Below are 23,656 nucleotides of genomic sequence, written 5' to 3' on the forward strand. Positions count from 1 at the left end.
GGCGACTTTGTACCGCATATATCGGTCAAAATGTGAGTTATCGCAATGAAAATAAGAAAGCGTGTTTAACTCATAACAGTGTATCTTTGTGCCTAAAATAGATAAATTTGAGCGAAAACTTGGCCTAGCCCTTATATCACTAATGTCATAATTTTCGAACATCCGGATGATCTTATTCTATACCTTAAATTATTCCCCTGGCTTTGATTCTTGCATGTTGCAAGAGTTTACAATGTTCGGTTGCACCCTAACTTAGCCCTTCCTTACTTGCTCAGTTTACAAATTTAAAACGCGTTTTTCTCAATACTACTTTTTCAAAGTCCGTGTTCGCTTTTATTTCAAAACTTCTTGACCGATGCATTTCAAACTTTGTCCAGTTTTTGACGTATAAAATACCCAACAGTTTGAAATTTTTTTTAGCGTTAAGGGTGTTTTCCACCCACAAAAAGGCGGAATTTTTTAGAGCAAAGGAACAGTTTTCACTTTAAATGGTCGACAAAAATAAACCTCAAAAATAATAATATTTCCCCACTATTTAACGGATGTTATTATATTATACATATAAGCCTTCAAAATCCGTTGCAAAATTTTAAATATTTAAGGGTAAGAGGATATAGGATAGTAGAGGATGGGGTCATGTGTAGAAGTTCACGCAAGTGAGGAAAGTTCTCTGATCGCCATTCACTTGGGAGTGGCCAGAAACGATTCTTTTACATATCACTCAAGCAGCTCACGACTTCCGGTCTTTGACCAAGTATCCTCTGGGTAGCCTAAGAACATCCGTTCGAAGGTGAGCTAAAGTGAGAAGGCGAAACATCCCCTGCATAGGGCTTGCGCTGGGTTTGGGACCCGCCACGTAAAAAGCCTATCCCAATGAAAAGCGACAAACAGCCTCGGATGAGAAACCCCTCTTTTGATGACGACCATGGCAAACGAAATAAGGACTACGATATCAGGGCATGCACCTGGAAGGTCCGGTCCCTTAATTGGGAAGGTGCCGCTGCCCAGCTGGTTGATGTCCTCGCGAAAAAAAAGGCTGACATCACCGCCGTCCAAGAAATGCGATGGACGGGACAAGGACAGAGACGAGTAGGTCCTTGTGACATTTACTACAGTGGCCACATAAAGAAGCGCAAGTTTGGTGTGGGATTCGTGGTGGAAGAGAGACTCCGTCGCCGAGTACTATCATTCACTCCGGTGAATGAACGTCTAGCCACAATCCGCATCAAAGCGAGGTTCTTCAACATATCGCTGATCTGCGCCCACGCTCCGACGGATGAGAAGGACGATGTGATCAAAGATGCCTTTTATGAGTGTTTGGAACGCACTTATGAGAGATGCCCCCGCCACGATGTCAAAATCGTGCTTGGCGACTTTAACGCCAGGGTGGGCAAAGAAGGTATCTTTGGCACTACGATCGGTAAATTCAGCCTCTACGAGGAAACATCCACAAATGGGTTGAGGCTGATCGACTTCGCCGGGGCCCGAAATATGGTTATCTGTAGTACTAGATTCCAGCACAAAAAAATTCATCAAGCTACCTGGCTGTCTCCGGATCGAAAAACCAACAACCAGATCGATCATGTTGTGATAGACGGAAGACACGTCTCCAGTGTTTTAGATGTGCGTGCGCTCCGAGGTCCTAACATCGACTCGGACCACTACCTTGTTGCAGCCAAGATTCGCACCCGCCTCTGTGCAGCAAAAAAAGGCACGCCAACAAACACAAGGAAGGTTCGACGTCGAAAAGCTGCAATCACAACAGACTGCCGAACGTTTTTCTACTCGGCTTACACTCCTGCTCTCTGAGAGCACTCATCAACAACTCGGTATAAGGGAACTGTGGGACGGCATTTCAAACTCCTTACGTACAACTGCATCCGAAACCCTTGGTTTTCGGAAAGTGCAAAAGAACAACTGGTACGACGAGGAGTGCCGCGCCGCAGCGGAGAGAAAACAGGCTGCCTACCTCGCAACGTTACGATCGGCCACAACACGTGCGGGATGGGATAGATACCGAGAATTGAAGAGGGAAGCGAGAAGCATCTGCAGACAGAAAAGGAAAGAGGCCGAAATGCGTAAGTATGAAGAGCTTGATAAGCTGGTCGACAGGGGTAATTCTCGAAAATTCTACAAAAAAATGCGGCCGTTTACAGAAGGTTTCAAGACCGGAGCATACTCTTGTAGAACCCCCTAAGGTAATGTAGTGATCGATGCCCAGAGCATACTTAAATTATGGAAGGAACACTTCTCCAGCCTGCTGAATGGCAGTGAAAGTACAGCACCAGGAGAAGGCGAACCCGATTCCCCAATCGATGACGATGGAGCAGACGTTCCATTGCCCGACCATGAAGAAGTTCGAATAGCAATTACCCGTCTGAAGAACAACAAAGCGGCGGGGACCGATGGATTGCCGGCCGAGCTATTCAAACACGGCGGCGAAGAACTGATAAGGTGCATGCATCAGCTTCTTTGTAAAATAAGGTCGGACGAAAGCATGTCCAACGATTAGAATTTAAGTGTGCTATGCCCAATCCATAAAAAAGGTGACCCCACAATCTGCGCCAACTACCGTGGGATTAGCCTCCTCAACATCGCATATAAGGTTCTATCGAGCGTATTGTGTGAAAGATTAAAGCCCACCGTCAACAAACTGATTGGACCTTATCAGTGTGGCTTTAGACCTGAATTTTTAAAAGCATTTATGAGTTGAGAGCTAACAGGCTTAAACTTCTTTATTAAGTATTGAGAGTTCAAAAGTCAGTAGTTTTAATATTAAAAGGATTTAAATAGTCTACATATATATGAAACGACCATTAAGTAATTTAAGTTCCGAAAAATTCTTATTTTGTCTGATCTGGCTATGTATATATGTACATATTCCACATGAAAAACCAAATATACATATACAAGTATTAGCTTCATTTGCAAATATCCCAAATACGGCACGATTCCGATTACTTTGGCGCTCGGGTAAAAAAACGATTTTTTGAATAAATGGGGTACGTGCTTATAGGGGAGCTTCCCCAGAGGAGGAATACGCAAAAATATCAGGGGGATTCTCTTGCTCTTGCAAAATCTTTACACGGTGCAAGAATTGCAGAATTTTCCTCTTGGTGTAACGGCACAACAACAAACACAAGCAGAAAATTATTTGCAATGGCTGTAATATATGTCAGACCAAAACCCATGTTTATTTTCGTGCAATGATTAAATAATTGCAACATAAAAATAAATACATATTTTGTCGTTAAATTTTTGAGGAAGGTAACTTTTAAATAGATTTTTTAATTTCTATTTAAATTATAAAAATTTGTTACAGTTTTTTGTTAAGAATGTGTGCAGAAGGTGCGCCAATTCACAATAGCCATTTACAATAGTCATTTACAATAAATTGACCGAATCAGCCGTTCATGTATGACTAGATTCTGCAATGGGTGCTCTCGTGCCCTTGTATATTTCGGTATATATGTATTTTTGCAATCTGCAATCTTGCAAGAGCAAGAGAATACCCTTAGCGATTCTAACACTTATATTTTTTAAAATATTCCTGATTAAAAATTCAAAAATTTGTAATAATAACACATAGTATTTCTCAATGTTTCACTAAATTTTTTCAGATGTTTCAGTTTGTATATTTAAATATACACACTAAACATAATAATAAGTTCACAATTCACTTTTTTGTTTATATCTCTCCGTCTACATCAAAGTGACTTTTTACTTAGCTTTATATAATTATGATAAATGAAAAAATAATAATGTTACCATTAATCAAACGTTCCAGACTCCTCTCTCACGACCTTTGAAAAATATTTTTAAAACAAGTATGGAAGGGGTAAATTCGGGAGCAACCGAACATTTTATACTCTTATGAGAATCAAACGCTTGGAAATAATTTAAGTGCAAAGCTTAGTATCCAGCTCTCAAGAAATGTGAAAACTTCATATAAAATATTTCCTGCGGTAAATTTTCTTCAGCTCTAAAGAAATCTAATACTAATTTTTAATTAATTTTATATCCTGAACAGGGTATATTAAGTTGGTTAAGAAGCTTGTAACACCCAGAAGGAAGCGTCGGAGATCCTTTAAAGTATATGTATAAATGATCAGTATGTTGAGCTGAGTCGATTTAGCCATGTCCGTCTGTCTGTCTGTCCGTTTGTCTGTCTGTATATATACGAACTAGTCCCTCAGTGTTTGAGATATCGTTTTGAAATTTTGCAAACGTCATTTTCTCTTCAAGAAGCTGCTCATTTGTCGGAACTGCCGATATCAGATCACTATAACATATAGCTGCCGTACAAACTGAACGATCGGAATCAAATTCTTGTATGGAAAGCTTTCACATTTGACAATGTATCTTCACAAAAGTTGGCACAGGTTATTTTTTAGGGCAACAATGTAATCTCCGAAGAAATTGTTCAGATCAGTTAACTATAGCATATAGCTACCATACAAACTGAACGATCGGAAAAAAGTTCTTGTATGGAAAACTTTTGCATTTGACAAGATATATTCACGAAATTTGGTAAAGATTATTTTCTAAAACAACAATGTAATCTCCGAAGAAATTATTCAGATCGGTTATCTATAGCATATAGCTGCAATACAAACCGAACGGTCGGAATCAAGGGCTTGTATGAAAAACTTCGCATTTGACGTGGTATCTTCTCGAAATTTGACATGGATTACTGCTTAAGGTAATAATAAATCTCCGAAAAAAATGTTCAGATCGGATTACTATAGCATATAGCTTCCATATAAATTGAACACACAGTTACTAAAAGAAATGCTCCTGTGAAGGGTATATCAGCTTCTGTGCAGCCGAAGTTTACGTTTTTTCTTGTTTTTCAATAAAATGCGAATAATACATGAAATCAACAATTGTTTTTTGAAGAAAATTTAAAGTAATCATTAAATTCCTTCTACCATTAGTTAAAGTCATTATTATGAAATGTAGTTCATTTTGAAATTTTGTATAAAACCTATCAATCTGAATCCACATTCCTTAAATCGCAATAAAAATGTTTATATACTTACACATATAAGTTTATTTTCTCTGGCTCTTCTAATGTGGATGATTCACAATGCGTAAACAGCTGTCAAAATTACTTGACTAGAGAAATAAGGCGTTTTTTTCTTGAGCAATTATTTAAGAGCTGGATACGGACCTTAAAACGTCAACCAGAGGATCGAAATCCAAGTAATTTTATATATACAAATACTACATATAACTCATATAATGACAGACTTATAAGGTTTGTTAGGAAAACGAAAATAATTATATGAAGTATATGAGAGTTGGGATAGAACCGAAACGTTCTATTTGTTTTTTTTGATATTAGTTATGTATATAGGGACTGGGTCAAGTTTTCGCTATTGGCCGATATATACGGTACAAAGTCACACAGAAGTTAAAAAAGCTTTTATTAGTATTATAAATGGGGGCTTAGAGAAGTATACGCCCGATTCAGTCTATACAGACATACCAGAAAAAAATTGTCCCTGAATCTCAATTTTATATCTCACATATTGATCAATATTTTCGATCAAAAGTCATCCATAGGTAGTGAGGTCCAAATATTCGGTACCGAGGAGCTTGAACAGTTTTATTTGGATTTAAACAATTTTTGTTCAGAAGTTGTCAAACACTAAAGGCAATATTTGTGCCAAATTTTATCCCGTTATATTAATTGCTTCTTGATTTGTTTACTAGAAAGTGAAATAATTAATTGGAATTTAAAATTGTGCTATATGAGAAATAGGCGGGGTTGTGGTTCAATTTCGTCCATTTTCACAATGTCAGGGGTGATAGCAGAATTTAGTTGAAATTGAAATTGGTTGAGTAGGTTCGGAGATGTGTGATGTATAAAGTCCTCTTGTATCACTCCGACTGTAAAATTTATTGTCCCTGGCCCATTTAGTTATTGACTTATCGTGTTTTTAGTAATTTAAAAAAAAACTGTTATATGGGATCAGGACGATTCTTATAGGATTTGTCCTAATCGAATTTGGTTATTGTAGCTTTCTCATTTATTAAAGACTGGGCCATGTCCATTTATTAAAAATTTTCGGATCAATAGTGCCATTTACTATTGCAATCAGCTGTACCAAATACAGGTTTATATCTTAAGTGACCGTGGCAGTAGTCCAATTATGCCCATCACGACCGTGGCAGTTTCATTAAGTGCCACGTACGATTGGATGGGCGAACAGACAGACAGTCACCCCGCTTTCCACTCATCTCATCATCCTAAACATTTAATTATTCATAAATATATAGATAACACGATTAGAGTTTAAGAGTCGAATGTGGGAAAAAGACTAGCCAAGGAGCATCGTAGCAATCTCTTCGAACTTCTTTTTGTTATCATTTGTCAATATCATTATATATTGGCTAAGTATATGTAAACCCCCAAATGGGATGAGGCTGATTGACTTCGCCGGAGCCCGAAATACTGTGGTATTAGATTCCAGCACAAGAAGATACATCAAGCTACCTGGCTGTCTCCAAATCGAAAAGCCAACAACCAGATCGATCATGTTGTGATAGACGGAAGACACGTTTCCAGTGTTCTAGACGTGCGTACGCTCCGTGGTCCTAACATCGACTCGGACCACTATCTTTTTGCAGCGAAGATTCGCACCCGCCTCTGTGAAGCAAAAAACGCACGTCAACAAACACAAGGAAGGTTCGACGTCGAGAAGCTGCAATAACAACAGACAGCCGAACGATTTTCTACTCGGCTTGCACTTCTGCTCTCTGAGAGCACTCGTCAACAACTCGGTATAAAGGAACTGTGGGACGCCATTTCAAACTCCTTACGTACAGCTGCAACCGAAATCATTGGTTTTCGGAAAATGCAAAATAACAGCTGGTACGACGGGGAGTGCCGTGTCGCAGCGGAAATAAAACAGACTGCCTACCTCGCAATGTTACGATCGACCACAACACGTGCGGGATGGGATAGATACCGAGAGTTTAAGAGGGAAGCGAAACGCATTTCTTCTTCTTAATTGGCGTAGAAACCGCTTACGCGATTATAGCCGAGTTAACAACATCGCGCCAGTCGTTTCTTCTTTTCGCTACGTGCCGAAACGCATTTGCAGACAGTAAAAGAAAGGGGCCGAAATGCGTGAGTACGAAGAGCTTGATAAGCTGGCTGACAGGGGTATTGCTAAAAAATTCTATGAAAAAATGCGGCGGCTTACAGAAGGTTTCGAAACCGGAGCATACTCTTGTAGAACCCCCAAAGGTTATCTAGTCACCGATGCCCAGAGCATACTTAAATTATGGAAGGAACACTTCTCCAGCCTGCTGAATTGCAGTGAAAGTACAGCACCAGGAGAAGGCGAACCCGATTCCCCAATCGATGACGATGGAGCAGACGTTCCATTGCCCGACCATGAAGAAGTTCGAATAGCAATTACCCGTCTATTTAAATATGACGGCGAAGAACTGATAAGGAGCATGCATCAGCTTCTATGTAATATACTTTCAGACAATACCATGCCCAACGATTGGAGTTTAAGTGTGCTCTGCCCAATCCATAAAAAAGAGACCCAACAATCTGCGCCAACTACCGTGGGATAAGCCTCCTCAACATCGTATATAATGTTCATCCAGCATATTGTGTGAAAGGTTAAAGCCCACCGTCAACAAACTGATCGGACCTTATCAGTGTGGCTTTAGACCTGGGAAATCAACAACCGACCAGATATTCACCATACGCCAAATCTTGGAAAAGACCCTTGAAAGGAGAATCGACACACACCACCTCTTCGTCGATTTCAAAGCTGCTTTCGACAGCGCGAAATGGAGCTGCCTTTATGCGCGATGTCTGAATTTGGTATCCCCGGAAAACTAATACGGCTGTGAGCAACACCAAAAGCTCCGTCAGGATCGGGAAGGACCTCTCCGAGCCGTTCGATACCAAACGAGGTTTCAGACAAGGTGACTCCCTGTCGTGTGACTTCTTCAATCTGCTGCTGGAGAAAGTAGTTCGAGCTGCAAAACTTAATCGAGCAGGTACAATCTTGATATCATCGGCCTCAACACCCGCGCCGTTAGTTCTGCTTTCTCCAGACTGGACAAGGAAGCAAAGCAAATGGGTCTGGTAGTGAACGAGGGCAAGACTTTCACGTCACTGTTGACTTTGTAGAAGTTAGATAGTTTCGTATATACACCACCAACAATGTCACCCTGGAAATCCAACGCAGGACAACTCTTGCCAACAGATGCTACTTCGGACTGAGTAGGCAATCAAAAAGTAAAGTCATCTCTTGACGAACAAAAACCAAATTCTATAAGTCGCTCATAATTATCGTCCTACTATATGGTGCAGAGGCCTGGACGATGACATCAACTGATGAGTCGACGTTGAGAGTTTTCGAGTGAAGAGTTCTGCGAACGATTTATGGTCCTGTGCGCATTGGCCACGGCGAATATCGCATTCGATGGAACAATGAGCTGTACGAGATATACGACGACATTGACATAGTTCAGCGAATTAAAAGACAGCGGCTACACTGACTAGGTCATGTTGTCCGGATGAACGAAAACACTCCAGCTCTGAAGGTATTCGACGCAGTACCCGCCGGGGGAAGCAGAGGAAGAGGAAGACCTCCACTCCTTTGGAAGCACCAGGTGGAGAAGGACCTGGCTACGGTTGGAATATCCAATTGGCGCCACGTAGCGAAAAGAAGAAACGACTAGCGCTGTTGTTAACTCGGCTATAATCACGTAAGCGGTGTCAACGCCAATTAAGAAGAAGATATGTAACGTTTTGCAGATGATATTTCAGAAAAGAATTGCAGACCTTGCCATTCACCATAGTTAATTAAAGAATATGATAGATATGGAATTTTCGTTGGCTGGTAGTTGTTTTGAATTCAGTGGGAGTCAACACTTGAATTTCAGTTTTAAAATATAGTTTTTCGATTCGATGTTACAGATTATAATAGTTTGGTTCACTTATAGGTTGTTTGGATCATCTTAAACTAAGCGAGATATATATAGAGATTCAGAGCGTAATAAAACACGTGTTTGCTCTTCAAGATCCAAATGCAAAAAGGGACGATAGGCGTTTTTATTTTCTTTAACTAACCTATTTTCTTTAATTAACTTTAAGCTTGTGGTGTTGCCACATATATATGGATATGCATATAAATTACCAGGATAACGAGACGAGTTGAATTTCAAGTGACTGTCTGTTCGTCCATCTGTCCCCGAAAGCGACAACTTAAGTAAAAATTGGAATATTGTGATGAAAATCTGTAGACATATTCTTTGGGACCCAAGAGAGGTTTGGTTTGCAGATAGGTCGCGCCTACAAAACATTATTAAACGAAGCTTTGAAGTGTCATAACTAAGCAGTAGATTAAGATACAAAAAGGTTATTTAGTAAGCAGATCGCAGTAGCCAGGACCACCTGTGAGTTAAATATTTTTGTAAAGTGGGTATGAAAGCACTAAATGCTTTAATTTATATTTCTTCCAAACTTAAAGAGCTAAATCGACCAAATTTATTGAAAGGAAGTCGTTTTGGCCCCTCTTCACACTCTGTGAAAATGGGGAAAATCAAATAATAACCGGGTCGTTATTATGAAAACCACCAAAAATTTGATAATTCACTGAATAAAGACATTGCATTAGAATTAAATTTTACAACCATGATGGTATAGAAAGACTTTATAGGAGCAGTTGTAAAACTTAAACAATGAGCGTGGCACCACCCACCGTTACATGAAATTCTTTATACGCTAGTTCCGATATGATGGAGTCATGTGTAGAAGTTTACGCGGGTGAGGAAAGTTTTCTGAGTGCCATTCACTTGTGAGTGGCTTTTCTTTTACATATGGCTCAAGCAACTCACGACTTCCGGTCTTAGACCAAGGATCCTCTGAGTAGCATTTACCATATAAAGAAGCGCAAATGCAATATGAGATTTGTGTTGGGAGAGAGAATTCGTAGCCGAATCCTGGCATTCACCCGGGTGGATAAACGTCTAGCCACGTCCCGATGAAAGAGATGAACGATGTGATCAAAGATGTCTTCTATAAGCGTTTTGAGCGCACCTGCCACGATGTCAAAATCGTGTTTGGTCACTTTAACGCCAGGGTGGGCAAAGAAGGTATCTTTGGCGCAACGGTCGGTAAATTCAGTCTCGATGATGAAACGTTCCCAAATGAGTTGAGGCTGATCGACTTCGGCGTGGCTCGAATTATGTTTATCTGTAGAACTATATTCCAGCATAGAAAAATTCATCAAGCTACCTGGCTGTCTCCACCAATAAAATGGATCATTTTGTAATAGACGGAAAACACGTATCTAGTGTTTTAGAAGTGCATACGCTCCGAGGGTCTAATATCGACTCGGACCACTATCTTGTTTCAGCCAATATATGCAGCAACAAACACAAGGAGGCCCGACGTCGAGAAGCTGCAATCACAACAGAGAGTCGAACGATTATTTACTCGGCTTGTACTCATCAGCACTTCAGTATAAGGGAACTGTGGAACGACATTTCAAACTCCTTACGTACAGCTGCACACGAAACCATTAGTTTTCAGACAAGATAAACGAGAAATGAGGAATGCCGTAACACGGTGGAGAAAAAACAGACTGCCTACCTCGCAACTATTCGACCACAACGTGCGGTGGGGTATAGATACCAGAGTTGAAGAGGGAAGCGAGACACATTTGGAGATAAAAAAAGAGGCAGGCTGAAATGCATGAGAACGAAAAGCTTGACAAGCTGGCTAAAAGAGGTAATGCTCGAATATTCTACGAAAATATATTTTGAATAAGAGAAAGGTTGCAAGACCGGAGCATACTCTCGAAGAACCCCCAGAAGTGATGACCAGGGCACACTAAATTTATGGACTGCCGAATGGCAGTGAAAGCATACCACCAGACGATGGTGAATCCGGTTCCTCAATCGAAGATGATGGAGCGGACTTTTCATTGCCCGATCTTGAAGAAGTTCGAATAGCAATTAACCGTCTGAAGAAAAACACAGCGACGGGGTATTCATATACGACAGCCAAGAACTGATACGGAGCATGCATTAGCTTTTTTGTAGAATACGATAGGACGAAATCATGCCTGCCTATTGGAATTTAAGTGTGCTCTGCCCAATGCACAAGAAAGGGAGACCCCACAATCTGCGCCAGCTACCGTTGGATAGCTTCCTCAACTTCGTATACAAGGTTCTATCGAACGTATTGTATGAGTACAGTGTGGCATTAGGCCTGGAAAATCAACAACTGGCCAGATATGCACCATGTGCCAAGCCTTGTGAAAAGAGGACCGACAGACACCACCTCTTCAATCTACTGGTGGAGGAAATAATTCGAACACAATCTTTTATAAGAGTGTACAACTGCTGGCTTACGTTGACGATATTGATATCATTGTCCTAAACAACAGTGCCGTTAGTTCTGCTTTCTCCAAAATGAATAAGGAAGTAAAGCAGAGGGGTCCGGTAGTTAACGAGAGCAAGACAAAATATTTCTTGTCATCAAATAAACAGTCGTCGTACAAGCGACTTAACTCCTACGTCTCTGTTAACAGTCATAACTTCGAAGTCGCAGATAATTTCGTAAATCTAGGAACCAGTATTAACACTAACAATAACGTCAGCCTTGAAATCCAACGTAGAATAACTCTTGCAAACAGCTTCGGATTAGGTAAGCAATTGAAAAATAAAGTATTCTCTCGACGGAACAAAAACCAAACTCTACAAGTCACTCATCAACCCCGTCCTGCTATATGGTGCAGAGGCATGGACGATGACAACAACTAATGAGTCGGCGTTACGAGTTTTCGAGAGCAAGGTTTTGCGGAAGATTTATGGCCCTTTGCACGTTGGCAACGGCGAATATCGCATTCGATGGTACGATGAGTTTTACGAGATATACGACTTACTTGTGAAGTTTCCTCTCTTCGTAACACCGTCTCTAGGAATAAGAGTCAGAGAATAAAATTATGATCCTTTTATATACCCCTCTACTTCCGTAAGCAGCATTGTATGCATCACTAGATTGAGCGGTGCCTGGAACTTCGGTATTACTTCAGGTGCTATGGTTGGGCAAATGCGCATTGCCCCTGAAGCGCAGACGCATTTGGGTGTTTGCAGGTTCGATAGTTGAAGACCTACCAAACACTGCGCTCCATAAGTGCAAATAGGCCTTACGGTCATGGTATACAGCCTGATGATACTTGGCTTGCAGCCCCAGAATCTGCCGGCTTAGCGTCTGCACCCCTGACGCGAACGTGATTGCTTATTAGCATCTCAAAGTGCTCGTCTACTACTAGGCTACATAGTAGAAGGCAGCCCCATGCAGTACCAAGACGAATCTTTCTCTCCCTCACAGTAGTCTCACCTAGTACGTAGTCCAGTCGCTGCATACTGGAGCCGCCATGTTATTTTTCCCAGTGTCTTGATGACACATGCGTGGGACGCATGGCGTATATTGCCAGCGAATTTTGGAATTTTGGAGTAGGTGATCTTGCACACCTTGTTGCAAAAGTGCTGGAAAGATGCCGTCTACCCCTGTCGGCTTGCAGTTCGAAGGGGGGACCAGTGCCTACTAGATTGAGTCTGCAGTGAGAGAATGTACAGGCTTGTTTCCTGGTGGTCAACTTTAGTGGACAGTCGCAGTCCATTATGAACTGGTTAAGAATGAAATATATATGTATATTCATCCCTAGCGTTTCCCTAAAGACATCTCAGTTCGTATTTCTAAAGATACTAATCAGCGGACAATCCCTGACCACCCGCATCTAACATAAATATTTTCGAACTTCTGGTTCATTTTATACCGCATCTATGGGTCCATATGTAAGAAATCTTAATGAAATTCAGAAATAATCTCTTTCTAAAAATAGAGTATTCTCTTGTCTTAAATGGACACATGAAGATTTTTTCCAGGCAGTGGAAGAGTATCAAATGTTCGGTTACACCCGACCTTAGCCCTTCTTAACTTATTCCACTTTGTGATCAGGCTTAAAGGGACATATGACCTTATAATAATTTACAATTCACAGTCTTCCAAATTATTATCATCAAATAATTTTCTATATTCGCTAGTCTGAGAACTGCCATCAAAGTCCCTTAATGTTAATTCTATTGGTTTACAATTTTAAAATCCGCTGAACGCTGAAATTATTGTTTGCTTAGGCTAACTTTTCTGTTTTTTTTCTTAATATTATCATTGGTTAAAAAGCTCAGGACAATTTTATTGCAAATGAATGCCTTGTTAAATTTGCTTCGGTTATAAGTGATACTTTTTATATTGCTGGAACGATTTAGAGATTGGATTAACTACAAAACAAACGCAAATCATCAGCAGCGAGCACATTGTGTTCTGTCAAATTTGCAGTACGTCTCCACTTAGTTCTTTCCGAGCTCTCTACAAAACTTAATCTAAGACATTCTTGGCTTTGAATCAACGAAGTTGATTGTCGACTTAACTGTATATATTCATTTTGCGCAAGCCAATCTGATTTTTTTTGGCGACATATATCAAAAATACATGTGCGTGAATGTTGACAGGATGTACCTGTATATATGTATGTACATAGATCGGAATAAAACAAACTTTGATTAAATTATAAAAATGAAATGACGAACAACACGTAAAAAATCACAAGGTCGGGTATAACCGAACATTTCATACTCTTGCAATTTGCAAGGATTAAAGCTAGAGAAGTAACTTCAGGTGCCTATATATGGGGCTAAGTCAAGTTTTCGCCCAACTTTATTCATTTTAGGCAAAAAGATACACTGTGGAGGATGGAGTCATGTGTAGAAGTTCACGCAAGTGAGGAAATTTCTCTGATCGCCATTCACTTGGGAGTCGCCAGAAACGATTCTTTTACATATGGCTCAAGCAGATCACGACTTCCGATCTTTGACCAAGTATCCTCTAGGTAGCCTAACAACATCCGTTTGAAGGCGAGCAAAAGTGAGAAGACGAAACATCCCCTACATAGGGTTGTGCCCTGGGTTTGGGACCCACCACGTAAAAAAAAAATACACCCAATGAAAAGAAACAACAAGCCTCGGATGACTGACTCGCATTTTGATGACGCCCATGGCAAACGAAATAAGGACAACGATATCAGGGCATGCACCTGGAATGTCCGGTCCCTTAATTGGGAAGGTGCCACTGCCCAGCTAGGTGATGTCCTCCTGAAAATAAAGGCTGACATCACAAACGTCCAAGAAATGCGATGGACGGGACAAGGACAGAGTCTTTGTGGCATTTACTACAGCGGCCATATAACGGAGCGCAAGTTTGGTGTGGGATTCGTGGTGGAAGAGAGACTCCGTCGCCAAGTACTATCATTCACTGCGGTGAATGATTGTCTAGCCACAATCCGCATCAAAGCGGGGGTCTTCAAGATATCGCTGATTTGCACTCACGCCCCGACGGAAGAGAAGGACGATGTGACCAAAGATGCCTTCTATGAGCGCTTGGAGCGCGCCTATGAGAGCTGTCCCCGCCACTATGTCAAAATCGTGCTTGGCGACTTTAACGCCAGGGTGGGCAAAGAAGGTATATTTGGCACTACGGTCGGTAAATTCAGCATCCACGACGAAACATCCACAAATGGGTTGAGGCTGATCGACTTCGCCGGGGCCCAAAATATGGTTATCTGTGGTACTAAATTCCACCACAAGAAGATACATCAAGCTACCTGGCTGTCTCCAGATCGAAAAGCCAACAACCAGATCGATCATGTTGTGATAGACGGAAGACACGTTTCCAGTGTACTAGACGTGCGTACACTCCGAGGTCCCAACATCGACTCGGACCACTATCTTTTTGCAGCCAAGATTCGCACCCGCCTCTGTGAAGCAAAAAACGCACGTCAACAAACACAAGGAAGGTTCGACGTCGAGAAGCTGCAATCACAACGACAGCCGAACGATTTTCTACTCGGCTTGCACTTCTGCTCTCTGAGAGCACTCGTCAACAATTCGGTATAAAGGAACTGTGGGACGCCATTTCAAACTCCTTACGTACAGCTGCAACCGAAATCATTGGTCTTCGGAAAATGCAAAAGAACAGATGGTACGACGAGGAGTGCCGAGTCGCAGTGGAGAGAAAACAGACTGCCTACCTCGCAACGTTACGATCGACCACAACACGTGCGGGATGGGATTAATACCGAGAATTGAAGAGGGAAGCGAAACGCATTTGCAGACAGAAAAAGAAAGAGGCCGAAATGCGTGAGTATGAAGAGCTTGATAAGCTGGTCGACAGGGGTAATTCTCGAAAATTCTACAAAAAAATGCGGCCGTTTACAGAAGGTTTCAAGACCGGAGCATACTCTTGTAGAACCCCCTAAGGTAATCTAGTGATCGATGCCCAGAGCATACTTAAATTATGGAAGGAACACTTCTCCAGCCTGCTGAATGGCAGTGAAAGTACAGCACCAGGAGAAGGCGAACCCGATTCCCCAATCGATGACGATGGAGCAGACGTTCCACTGCCCGACCATGAAGAAGTTCGAATAGCAATTACCCGTCTGAAGAACAACAAAGCGGCGGGGATCGATGGATTGCCGGCCGAGCTATTCAAACACGGCAGCAAAGAACTGATTAGGAGCATGAATCAACTTCTTTGTAAAATATGGTTGGACGAAAGCATGCCCAACGATTGGAATTTAAGTGTGCTATGCCCAATCCATAAAAAAGGAGACCCCACAATCTGCGTCAACAAACCGATTGGACCTTATCAGTGTGGCTTTAGACCTGGGAAATCAATAACCGACCAGATATTTACCATACGCCAAATCTTGGAAAAGACCCGTGAAAGGAGAATCGACACACACCACCTCTTCTTCGATTTCAAAGCTGCTTTCGACAGCACGAAAAGGAGCTGCCTCTATGCCGTGATGGCTGAATTTGTTATCCCCGCAAAACTAATACGGCTGTGTAAACTGATGTTGAGCAACACGAAAAGCTTCGTCAGAATAGGGAAGGACCTCTCCGAGCCGTTCGATACCAAACGAGGTTTCAGACAAGGCGACTCCCTGTCGTGTGACTTCTTCAATCTGCTGCTGGAGAAAGTAGTTTGAGCTACAGAACTTAATCGAGCAGGTACAATCTTTTATAAGAGTACCCACCGGGGGAAGCAGAGGAAGAGGAAGACCTCCACTCTTTTGGAAGGACCAAGTGGAGAAGGACCTGGCTACGCTTGGAATATCCAATTGGCGCCACGTAGCGAAAAGAAAAAAACGACTGGAGCGCTGTTGTTAACTCGGCTATAATCGCGTAAGCGGTGTCTACGCCAGTGAAGAAAAAGATACACTTTCGTTATCAGTAAAACACGATCTCTAATTTTCATTGAGATAACTCACATGATGGCCGATATATGCGGTATAAAATCACTTGGAAGTTCGAATATTGTTATATAGTATTAGTTATATGGAAGCTAAGGGAAGTATTGACTTGATGCAGCAGATTTGTGACACCCATTCTATTCACACCCAGATTTGTGAAACATTCTATTGTCAGAAAAATCAGATGGTTTTTAAAATTGAGGTATATGGCAAGAAGGCGTGTTGTCTGATTTCGCATATTTTGAGACTGAAATTTAACATTGTTAGGAGACTGCCACATACCAAATTTGGTTGAAAACGGTTTAGTCCTTAGATATGTGATTTTACCTAACGGTGGGCGGTGCCACGTTCATCTCCCGATTTTGACTACGGCTCGCATAAAGTCCACTCATAGCACCTGGGGGGTAAAATTTAATGTCTTTGGGGTACTTAGTTATTAATTTATTCTTTAGTAATTTTTAACATTAACGTTATATGTTGAGTGAGCGGGGTTGTCATTCGATTTAAGCCATTTTCACTCTGTCGTTAGAAGTTCTTATAATATAATATATAATAATAAATTTTTGTTAGATGTCGAAGACCGCAACAAGTATAGATAAAAATAATCACAGTAAGGAGTTAAATCAGTTTGCCGCTTTCATCTGTCTGTATGTCCGTCCGTTTGTCTATCTGTGTATCTACTGGAACTAATCTCTCAGTTTTTGACATATTGTTTCGATATTTTGCACAAGTTCTTTTCTCATTTTGTATCCAGCTCTCAAGAAATGTAAGAACTTCATATAAAAAACGCATAAGAAATGGTCAAGAAAACTTCATGCGGTAAATTTTTTTGTGCTAGTATGCAGCACTAAAGAAATTTAGTACTAATTTTTAATACACTTTTTCAATAAAATGCGAATATGGCCAACCTGGTTTGTGAAGAAACATGAAATCAACAATTGCTTCTTGAAGGAAATTCAAAGTAATCGTTAAATTCATCCTAAATTAGTTAAAATCATTATTATGAAGTAAAGTTCATTTTGAAATTATGAATAACATCTACCGATCCTTGTCCACATTCCTTAAATCGCAATGAAAATATTTATGTTACTATACAAATGCAAGCGTACATATTACACACAAAGCTTGTTTCTTCTCTCTTGCTCTTCTAATGTGGATCATTCACAATGCGTAACTAGCTGTCAAAATTACTTGAAGAAATAATAAGAAGATTCTCTTGCTCTTGCAAGATTGCAGATTGCAAAAATCCTAAACCGAAATATACAAGAGCACGAGAGCACCCATTGCAGAATCTGGTGCTATATGAACGGCTGATTCGGTCAATTTATTGTAAATGACTATTGTTCAAGATTTAAGTTCTTTACAATGCAGTCCTGCGCATAATTAGTAAAGACACAAACCAATACCAGTCAGCAAATTGCTGAATGCTGAATGATCAATATAATTGTATCCTCTTTTTAGCGTTGTATTCGTAGACTAGTAGTTTCACTCTAGCTTAGTGAATGTAAATGTAATTTTACCATATTTCAACTATAGACATACCTATATGTATGTAGATATGTATCATGTGGCGTGATGCTACAATCCGTTAACCAAATATGTATTTAATGAGAAACTCAATAAAGAAGCGGCCTATTTCGTGACAGACTGCTGTAGCAATCATCCGAGCTTTGCAATTAGCGGAATTTTAGGACAAATCTTATACATCTTTTTGGTGCCTCCTGTGAGGAACTTTTCGATCCTGTTTTAATGTACAGATTTTAATGATAGCTGTTTGAATCTACGTACTTCAGCGCATGCCGCAATTGTGTGCATTGGCAAAATGACTGAAGCAGCTAATTACGATCCGGACAGTATGGAGTGCGATGTGATTCGCGCACAGTTGGACAAACATTTTGAAAGGTTTATGGAGTATCATACGGACCTGGTGTCTTCAGCACAATCCAGCGAAGTGACCACACATGACGACTTCTTGGCTGCTACGGAGTTACTCTACACGCAAATATGTATTCGACTACGTCGTATATGTGGCGCTGGTGAAGGTGATATTTGTGTGGCGAATCAATTGGACATGCGATTAGATCCAATTAAGATTCCTGTTTTCAATGGTGATCCAGCGAATTGGCTGCCTTTCAAAGATTTGTTCGAGGCACTAGTTCACAATCGGAAGGATCTGAATTCCAGTTACAAATTAAGCAAGTTACGCCAACATGTCAATGCAGACAGCGTACCATTGGTCGGTGGACTTTATACAGGCGGTTATGAGGACATGTGGCAGGAGATGAAACGGCGGTTTGATAATCCACGTTTGTTAGTGGAACCTCACGTGCAGCGTATACTGAATTTGCCCAACCAACCCACCGAATCCCAGAAGGGCTTGCTTCGACTAGTTGACACCGTCCAAAATGTGATGCGAGCTTTAAGCGTTATGGGTCTTCCGGTAAATCATTGGGACGCCCTCTTGGTGCCACTTTTGCTACCGAAATTGCCCACAATCACCATGTATGAGTGGGGGATGAGCCTTCAGACGAACAACATACCAATGGCTCAGGATTTTTTGACATTTATTGAGAATCGTGCCAACAATTTGCCTCAAGGAGCTACGAACAGTACATCAACTCTTCATCAGAGACCAACCCGTCCCGTTAAGGCTAACGTTGCAACGGTAAACTCATCTCAGCCGTTACATTCAGTGAAAAGGGTTACGGTATTTTGCCAACTTTGCGCAAACGGACACCGAATACACAAGTGTCAACGGTTCGTTAATCTTTCCATACCGGAACGGTGGGATACAGTTTTAACTGCATTGGAAGTGATCATGGATCTCGTGATTGTACATCGCGGGATTGCTTAAGGTGTCATCATCGCCATCATACGATGCTTTGCAAAATCAACGTTGCGAATAATTCACCGGCTACGGAGGAAGACACCAACAGTCACATAATCGATCGGAATATACCCGTGGACACACCTTCAACACAGGTGCCACAGGTATACCCACGACAGCAGTGACTTTTGAGGAAGGTCCGGTCATTTCTCATTAATGGAGACCGGACCATTTTACTAGCGACTGCGAAGGTCATCCTGACTGATCACAATGGAGGACAATTCGCGTGTCGTGCGCTCTGCGACCTGGGCTCTCAGGTGAGTCTGATTACCGATGCTACTACAAAACGTATGTGTCTTCGTAGGCGTCCAGGGGAGATACGAATTGAAGGAGTTGGTTCTAGCGCTGCAGTATACAGTAAAGGTCATATAACAGTACAGATGCAGGCTGCCTTTGACAACAACATTAACTTCAAACTCGAGGCTTATGTCGACAATAACCTCAGTAACGCCAGATACGCATATAGACGCAGAAGCTTGGAGCCATTTAAAAGATTTACCACTAGCTGACCCAACGTTTGCCACTCCAAGTCCGGTGGATCTTCTACTTGGTGCTGACGTACTAACGGGTCTCTTTCAGGAGGGTCTCATCCAGGGTTCTCCAGAGCAACTTTGCGCTTTAAACACTCGTCTTGGTTGGGTAGTATTTGGACCAGTCACAAGTTCTGCTCACTCCACTTTACACACATCTCTTACTGCGAAATGCGTCAACGAACAACGACTAGACACGTTACTTAGAAGCTTCTGGGAACTCGAAGAGCCCATACCATCATCCGAAATACACGTGGATGACTGTGAGACGATCTTCAACGACACAGTTACCCGTACCTCAGACGGCAGGTACCAGGTGCAAATTTTATTTCGACCAGATGATCCTGCTCTTGGGGAATCTCATCAATCGGCAGTCCGCCAGTTTCTACAACTCGAGAGGCGGTTGATGAACGATCCCTGTCTTCGTGAGCAGTACATTACATTTATGCGCGAATATATTGCTCTCGATCACATGGAGGTTAGCAAGCAAACTTTCGCCAATAAAGAAAATGGTTACTTCATACCTCATCATGCGGTAACCACAAAATTTCGCGTAGTTTTCAACGCTTCAGCGAAGACATCGAATGGGACATCCTTAAACGATACTCAGTTTTCTGGACCACAACTACATGCCAATATTGTCGACATCCTTCACCGTTTTCGCAAATGCAAGGTAGCCATCACTGCAGACATACAGAAGATGTTTGGACAAATCCTGGTAGACAGACGACATCGTAAATGGCAACAAATACTTTGGCGCGAATTGCCAAATGAACCTCTTCAAGTGTACGAATTGAAGACGGTAACTTATGGAATGGCTTGTAGTCCATTCAACGCAATACGCGCACTGCGTCAATGTGCGAATGACAATTATGAAGTCATCTATGACCCAAGCCGGGCTGCCGCAGCGCGTCATAGCATACTTTATAATTTCTACGTTGATGACTATTTGGATAGCGTCGACAGCGATGAACTTGCTATTACCCGTGCTCAAGATGTAGCGACTATTTTGAAACAAGGACAATTAATATTGGGAAAGTGGAATTCCAATTCTACACACGTATTATCCGCGATAACCGGTACAACACCTTCTGCATCCGAACTAGAGTTGAACAACTCAACAACAAAGGTATTGGGTCTTTACTGGGATCCAGTTAGCGACGAGCTCTTCTTCAAGGTAGGCTTAGTTGACGACACTTCAATGCATACCAAGCGAAAGGTTTTGAGTGACGTGGCGAAATTATATGATCCAACTGGGGTATTGGCACCCGTGGTCGTGGTGGCCAAACTATTCATACAGGACTTATGGAAGGCTGGTCTCCCATGGGACGCTGAACTTCCTCCAGAACTACTCAATTCATGGGTCTTATTCCGCAACAGTTTGCAAGATATTACACAACTTCGTATTCCTCGTTGGCTAGGTATACGAGTGGGCTCTTTGGTGCATTTACACGGCTTTTGCGATGCTAGTCGTAAAGCGTATGCAGCAGTCATATATGTTCAAACGATCGATAAAGGTGGTACATCACGCACAGCTCTTGTTTCAGCGAAGACGAAGATAGCACCAATTAACGATGTGACGATACCACGCCTCGAACTGTGTGGTGCTCATCTTCTAACCAAGGCGATGGGCAACGTACGTCAAGCCTTAGGCCTACAGGACGCCCCATGTACATATTGGAGTGATTCCACTATTGTTTTATGCTGGATACGTAAACCACCATCCACGTTCAAACAATATGTATCCAATCGGGTAGCTTACATCCAAGCCAATTCAGACATTAACGCTTGGAAGCACATTCGCTCGGAATCAAATCCAGCCGACTGTGCAAGCAGAGGCCTATCTCCCGGCGTCTTAGCAGATCATCACCTTTGGTGGACCGGACCGACGTGCATTCACCATAGCGTGGGGGAAATGTGCCTACCTTCTTTGACGGAGGAGGAGGAGCACCTCTCCATTGCTGAATCTCGTGTGGTATCCATCTTCGTTTCTAGAGCTAATTGCCAGTGGATTATGACATCCACGAAAGACAACAGGATACCTCTCATAGAGAAATTTAGCAAATTGAGTCGTTTACTTAACACCACTGTTTGGTTAAGGCGATGGTTACCGAAATATCGCGGTTACTGGAACGATATAGTTTCTGTCGCAGATCAGCACTGGGCTTTACTTCTGCATATTCGACAAGCACAAGGTAATCATTTTAAACAAGAAATTAAGGCTCTTGAATTGCATTCCAGAATTGCGGGTCGCAGTGAAATCTTAGCACTCAATCCTTTCTTGGATGCAGACGGCATACTGAGAGTAGGTGGTCGACTCGCAAACTCCGACTTAAGTGAAGATCAGCGACATCAAACTATAATTCCGCGTGGGGCTCTGGCTTATTTACTAGTCGCCGATGCTCATACACGTTGCTTACATGGTGGTATACAACAAATGCTTCAGTTTCTTAGACAACGTTTCTGGCTTATAGGCGCACGGGCGCAAGTAAAGTCTTTCATCTGGGCCTGCACTACATGTCGTAGGCATCTTCAAATTATACAACGTCAACAAATGGCTTCGCTCCCGAAGGAACGTGTACTAGTGGCCCCACCATTTTCTCGTAGTGGCTTGGATTACTGCGGGCCATTCCATGTACGTGTGGGAACGCATCGCGCTACCCCGACTACAAAAACCTATGCTGCCATATTTATTTGTATGGCGTCACGAGCGGTTCACATTGAGCTGGCAGAGGACTTGAGTACACAGGCATTTATAGATTTTTACGATCGTTTTATTAGTCGACGGGGTATCTGTACCACCTTATACAGTGATAATGGAACACAATTTGTAGGGGCTAATCGTCAAATGCAGGAAGACTTAAAGGCTTGGGTAACAGCACATGCTCAACAACATCTGGCAGCTGAAGGTACATGTTGGAAGTTCATAACACCTTCCGCACCTCATCACGGTGGTCTATGGGAGGCAGCAGTTCGTTCAGCTAAAAAGCATCTGCTGAGGATAATGGGCAGCCAGACATTGCGTTACACTGAATTTTCTACTCTCCTGACTCGCATCGAGGCGTGTCTTAATTCGAGACCACTGATAGGTCTCTACGATGATCCTGAAGGAGGGATAGCTCTAACACCGGGTGACTTCCTGATCGGACGACCACTCAATTGTCGTACAGAGCCTCCATTGCCTGAAGCTCCAGAAAATCGTCTTCGATATTGGCAACGCCTCCAGAAAATGTTGGAGCATTTTTGGCGCCGCTGGCAATCCGAATATCTAAACCCTCTTCAGACCCGGAACAAATGGACTAGATCGGAACCCAATGTTCAGCGTGGAGATGTAGTTCTTATACGTGGTGAAAATTTGCCACCATCGGTTTGGCGTATGGGACGAGTGATTGACGTTCACCCGGGCAGTGATGGGTTGGTGCGTACCGTGACGATAGAGTACAATACCAACCAGACATCATCAAATGGACTTCCTATTAAGCAGCGGTGTCAGCGACCGGTGCAGAAGTTATGCCGCCTAACAGGTCCTACAGAAGAATTACTGAACCGCGAGGGTTCAGCCGGGCAGGATGTTCAAGATTTAAATTCTTTACAATGCAGTCCTGCGCATAATTAGTAAGGACACAAACCAATACCAGTCAGCTGATTGCTGAATGCTGAATGATCAATATAATTGTATCCTCTTTTTAGCGTTGTATTCGTAGACTAGTAGTTTCACTCTAGCTTAGTGAATGTAAATGTAATTTTACCATATTTCAACTATAGACATACCTATATGTATGTAGATATGTATCATGTGGCGTGATGCTACAATCCGTTAACCAAATATGTATTTAATGAGAAACTCAATAAAGAAGCGGCCTATTTCGTGACAGACTGGT

At 42.0% G+C, this 23,656-nt stretch overlaps 3 protein-coding genes across 3 annotated transcripts; all 3 read left to right on the top strand.

Annotated features, from left to right (window-relative positions):
• Window positions 1-18,180: 18,180 nt before the first annotated feature.
• On the top strand, window positions 18,181-19,212 carry LOC126765580 (uncharacterized). The gene has a single exon (XM_050483190.1). The coding sequence runs from the start codon at window positions 18,181-18,183 to the stop codon at window positions 19,210-19,212; it is 1,032 nt and encodes a 343-aa protein (XP_050339147.1).
• A 243-nt stretch (window positions 19,213-19,455) lies between these two features.
• On the top strand, window positions 19,456-22,042 carry LOC126765581 (uncharacterized). The gene is made up of 4 exons (XM_050483191.1): window positions 19,456-19,502; window positions 19,550-19,689; window positions 19,739-21,970; window positions 22,017-22,042. Exons 1-4 carry the CDS (start codon window positions 19,456-19,458, stop codon window positions 22,040-22,042), a joined length of 2,445 nt encoding a protein of 814 aa, XP_050339148.1.
• Window positions 21,892-23,656, top strand: LOC126765319 (uncharacterized). The gene is made up of 2 exons (XM_050483041.1): window positions 21,892-22,524; window positions 22,610-23,656. The coding sequence occupies exon 2, from the start codon at window positions 22,624-22,626 to the stop codon at window positions 23,389-23,391; it is 768 nt and encodes a 255-aa protein (XP_050338998.1). The 5' UTR covers window positions 21,892-22,524; window positions 22,610-22,623; the 3' UTR covers window positions 23,392-23,656.

The sequence above is a fragment of the Bactrocera neohumeralis genome, unplaced genomic scaffold (assembly GCF_024586455.1).
Source record: "Bactrocera neohumeralis isolate Rockhampton unplaced genomic scaffold, APGP_CSIRO_Bneo_wtdbg2-racon-allhic-juicebox.fasta_v2 cluster10, whole genome shotgun sequence".
In the NCBI taxonomy this organism is placed as follows: Eukaryota; Metazoa; Arthropoda; class Insecta; order Diptera; family Tephritidae; genus Bactrocera; species Bactrocera neohumeralis.

Excerpts from the sequence above, each read along its gene's own strand:
- LOC126765580 (XM_050483190.1), top strand. The coding sequence starts at position 18,181 with ATGACTGAAGCAGCTAATTACGATCCGGACAGTATGGAGTGCGATGTG.
- LOC126765581 (XM_050483191.1), top strand. The coding sequence starts at position 19,456 with ATGGAGGACAATTCGCGTGTCGTGCGCTCTGCGACCTGGGCTCTCAG. Across the intron at positions 19,503-19,549 it reads TCTGCGACCTGGGCTCTCAG|GCGTCCAGGGGAGATACGAA; the intron begins GTGAGTCTGATT and ends GTGTCTTCGTAG. Across the intron at positions 21,971-22,016 it reads GCATATTCGACAAGCACAAG|AATTGCGGGTCGCAGTGAAA; the intron begins GTAATCATTTTA and ends ATTGCATTCCAG.
- LOC126765319 (XM_050483041.1), top strand. The coding sequence starts at position 22,624 with ATGCAGGAAGACTTAAAGGCTTGGGTAACAGCACATGCTCAACAACAT.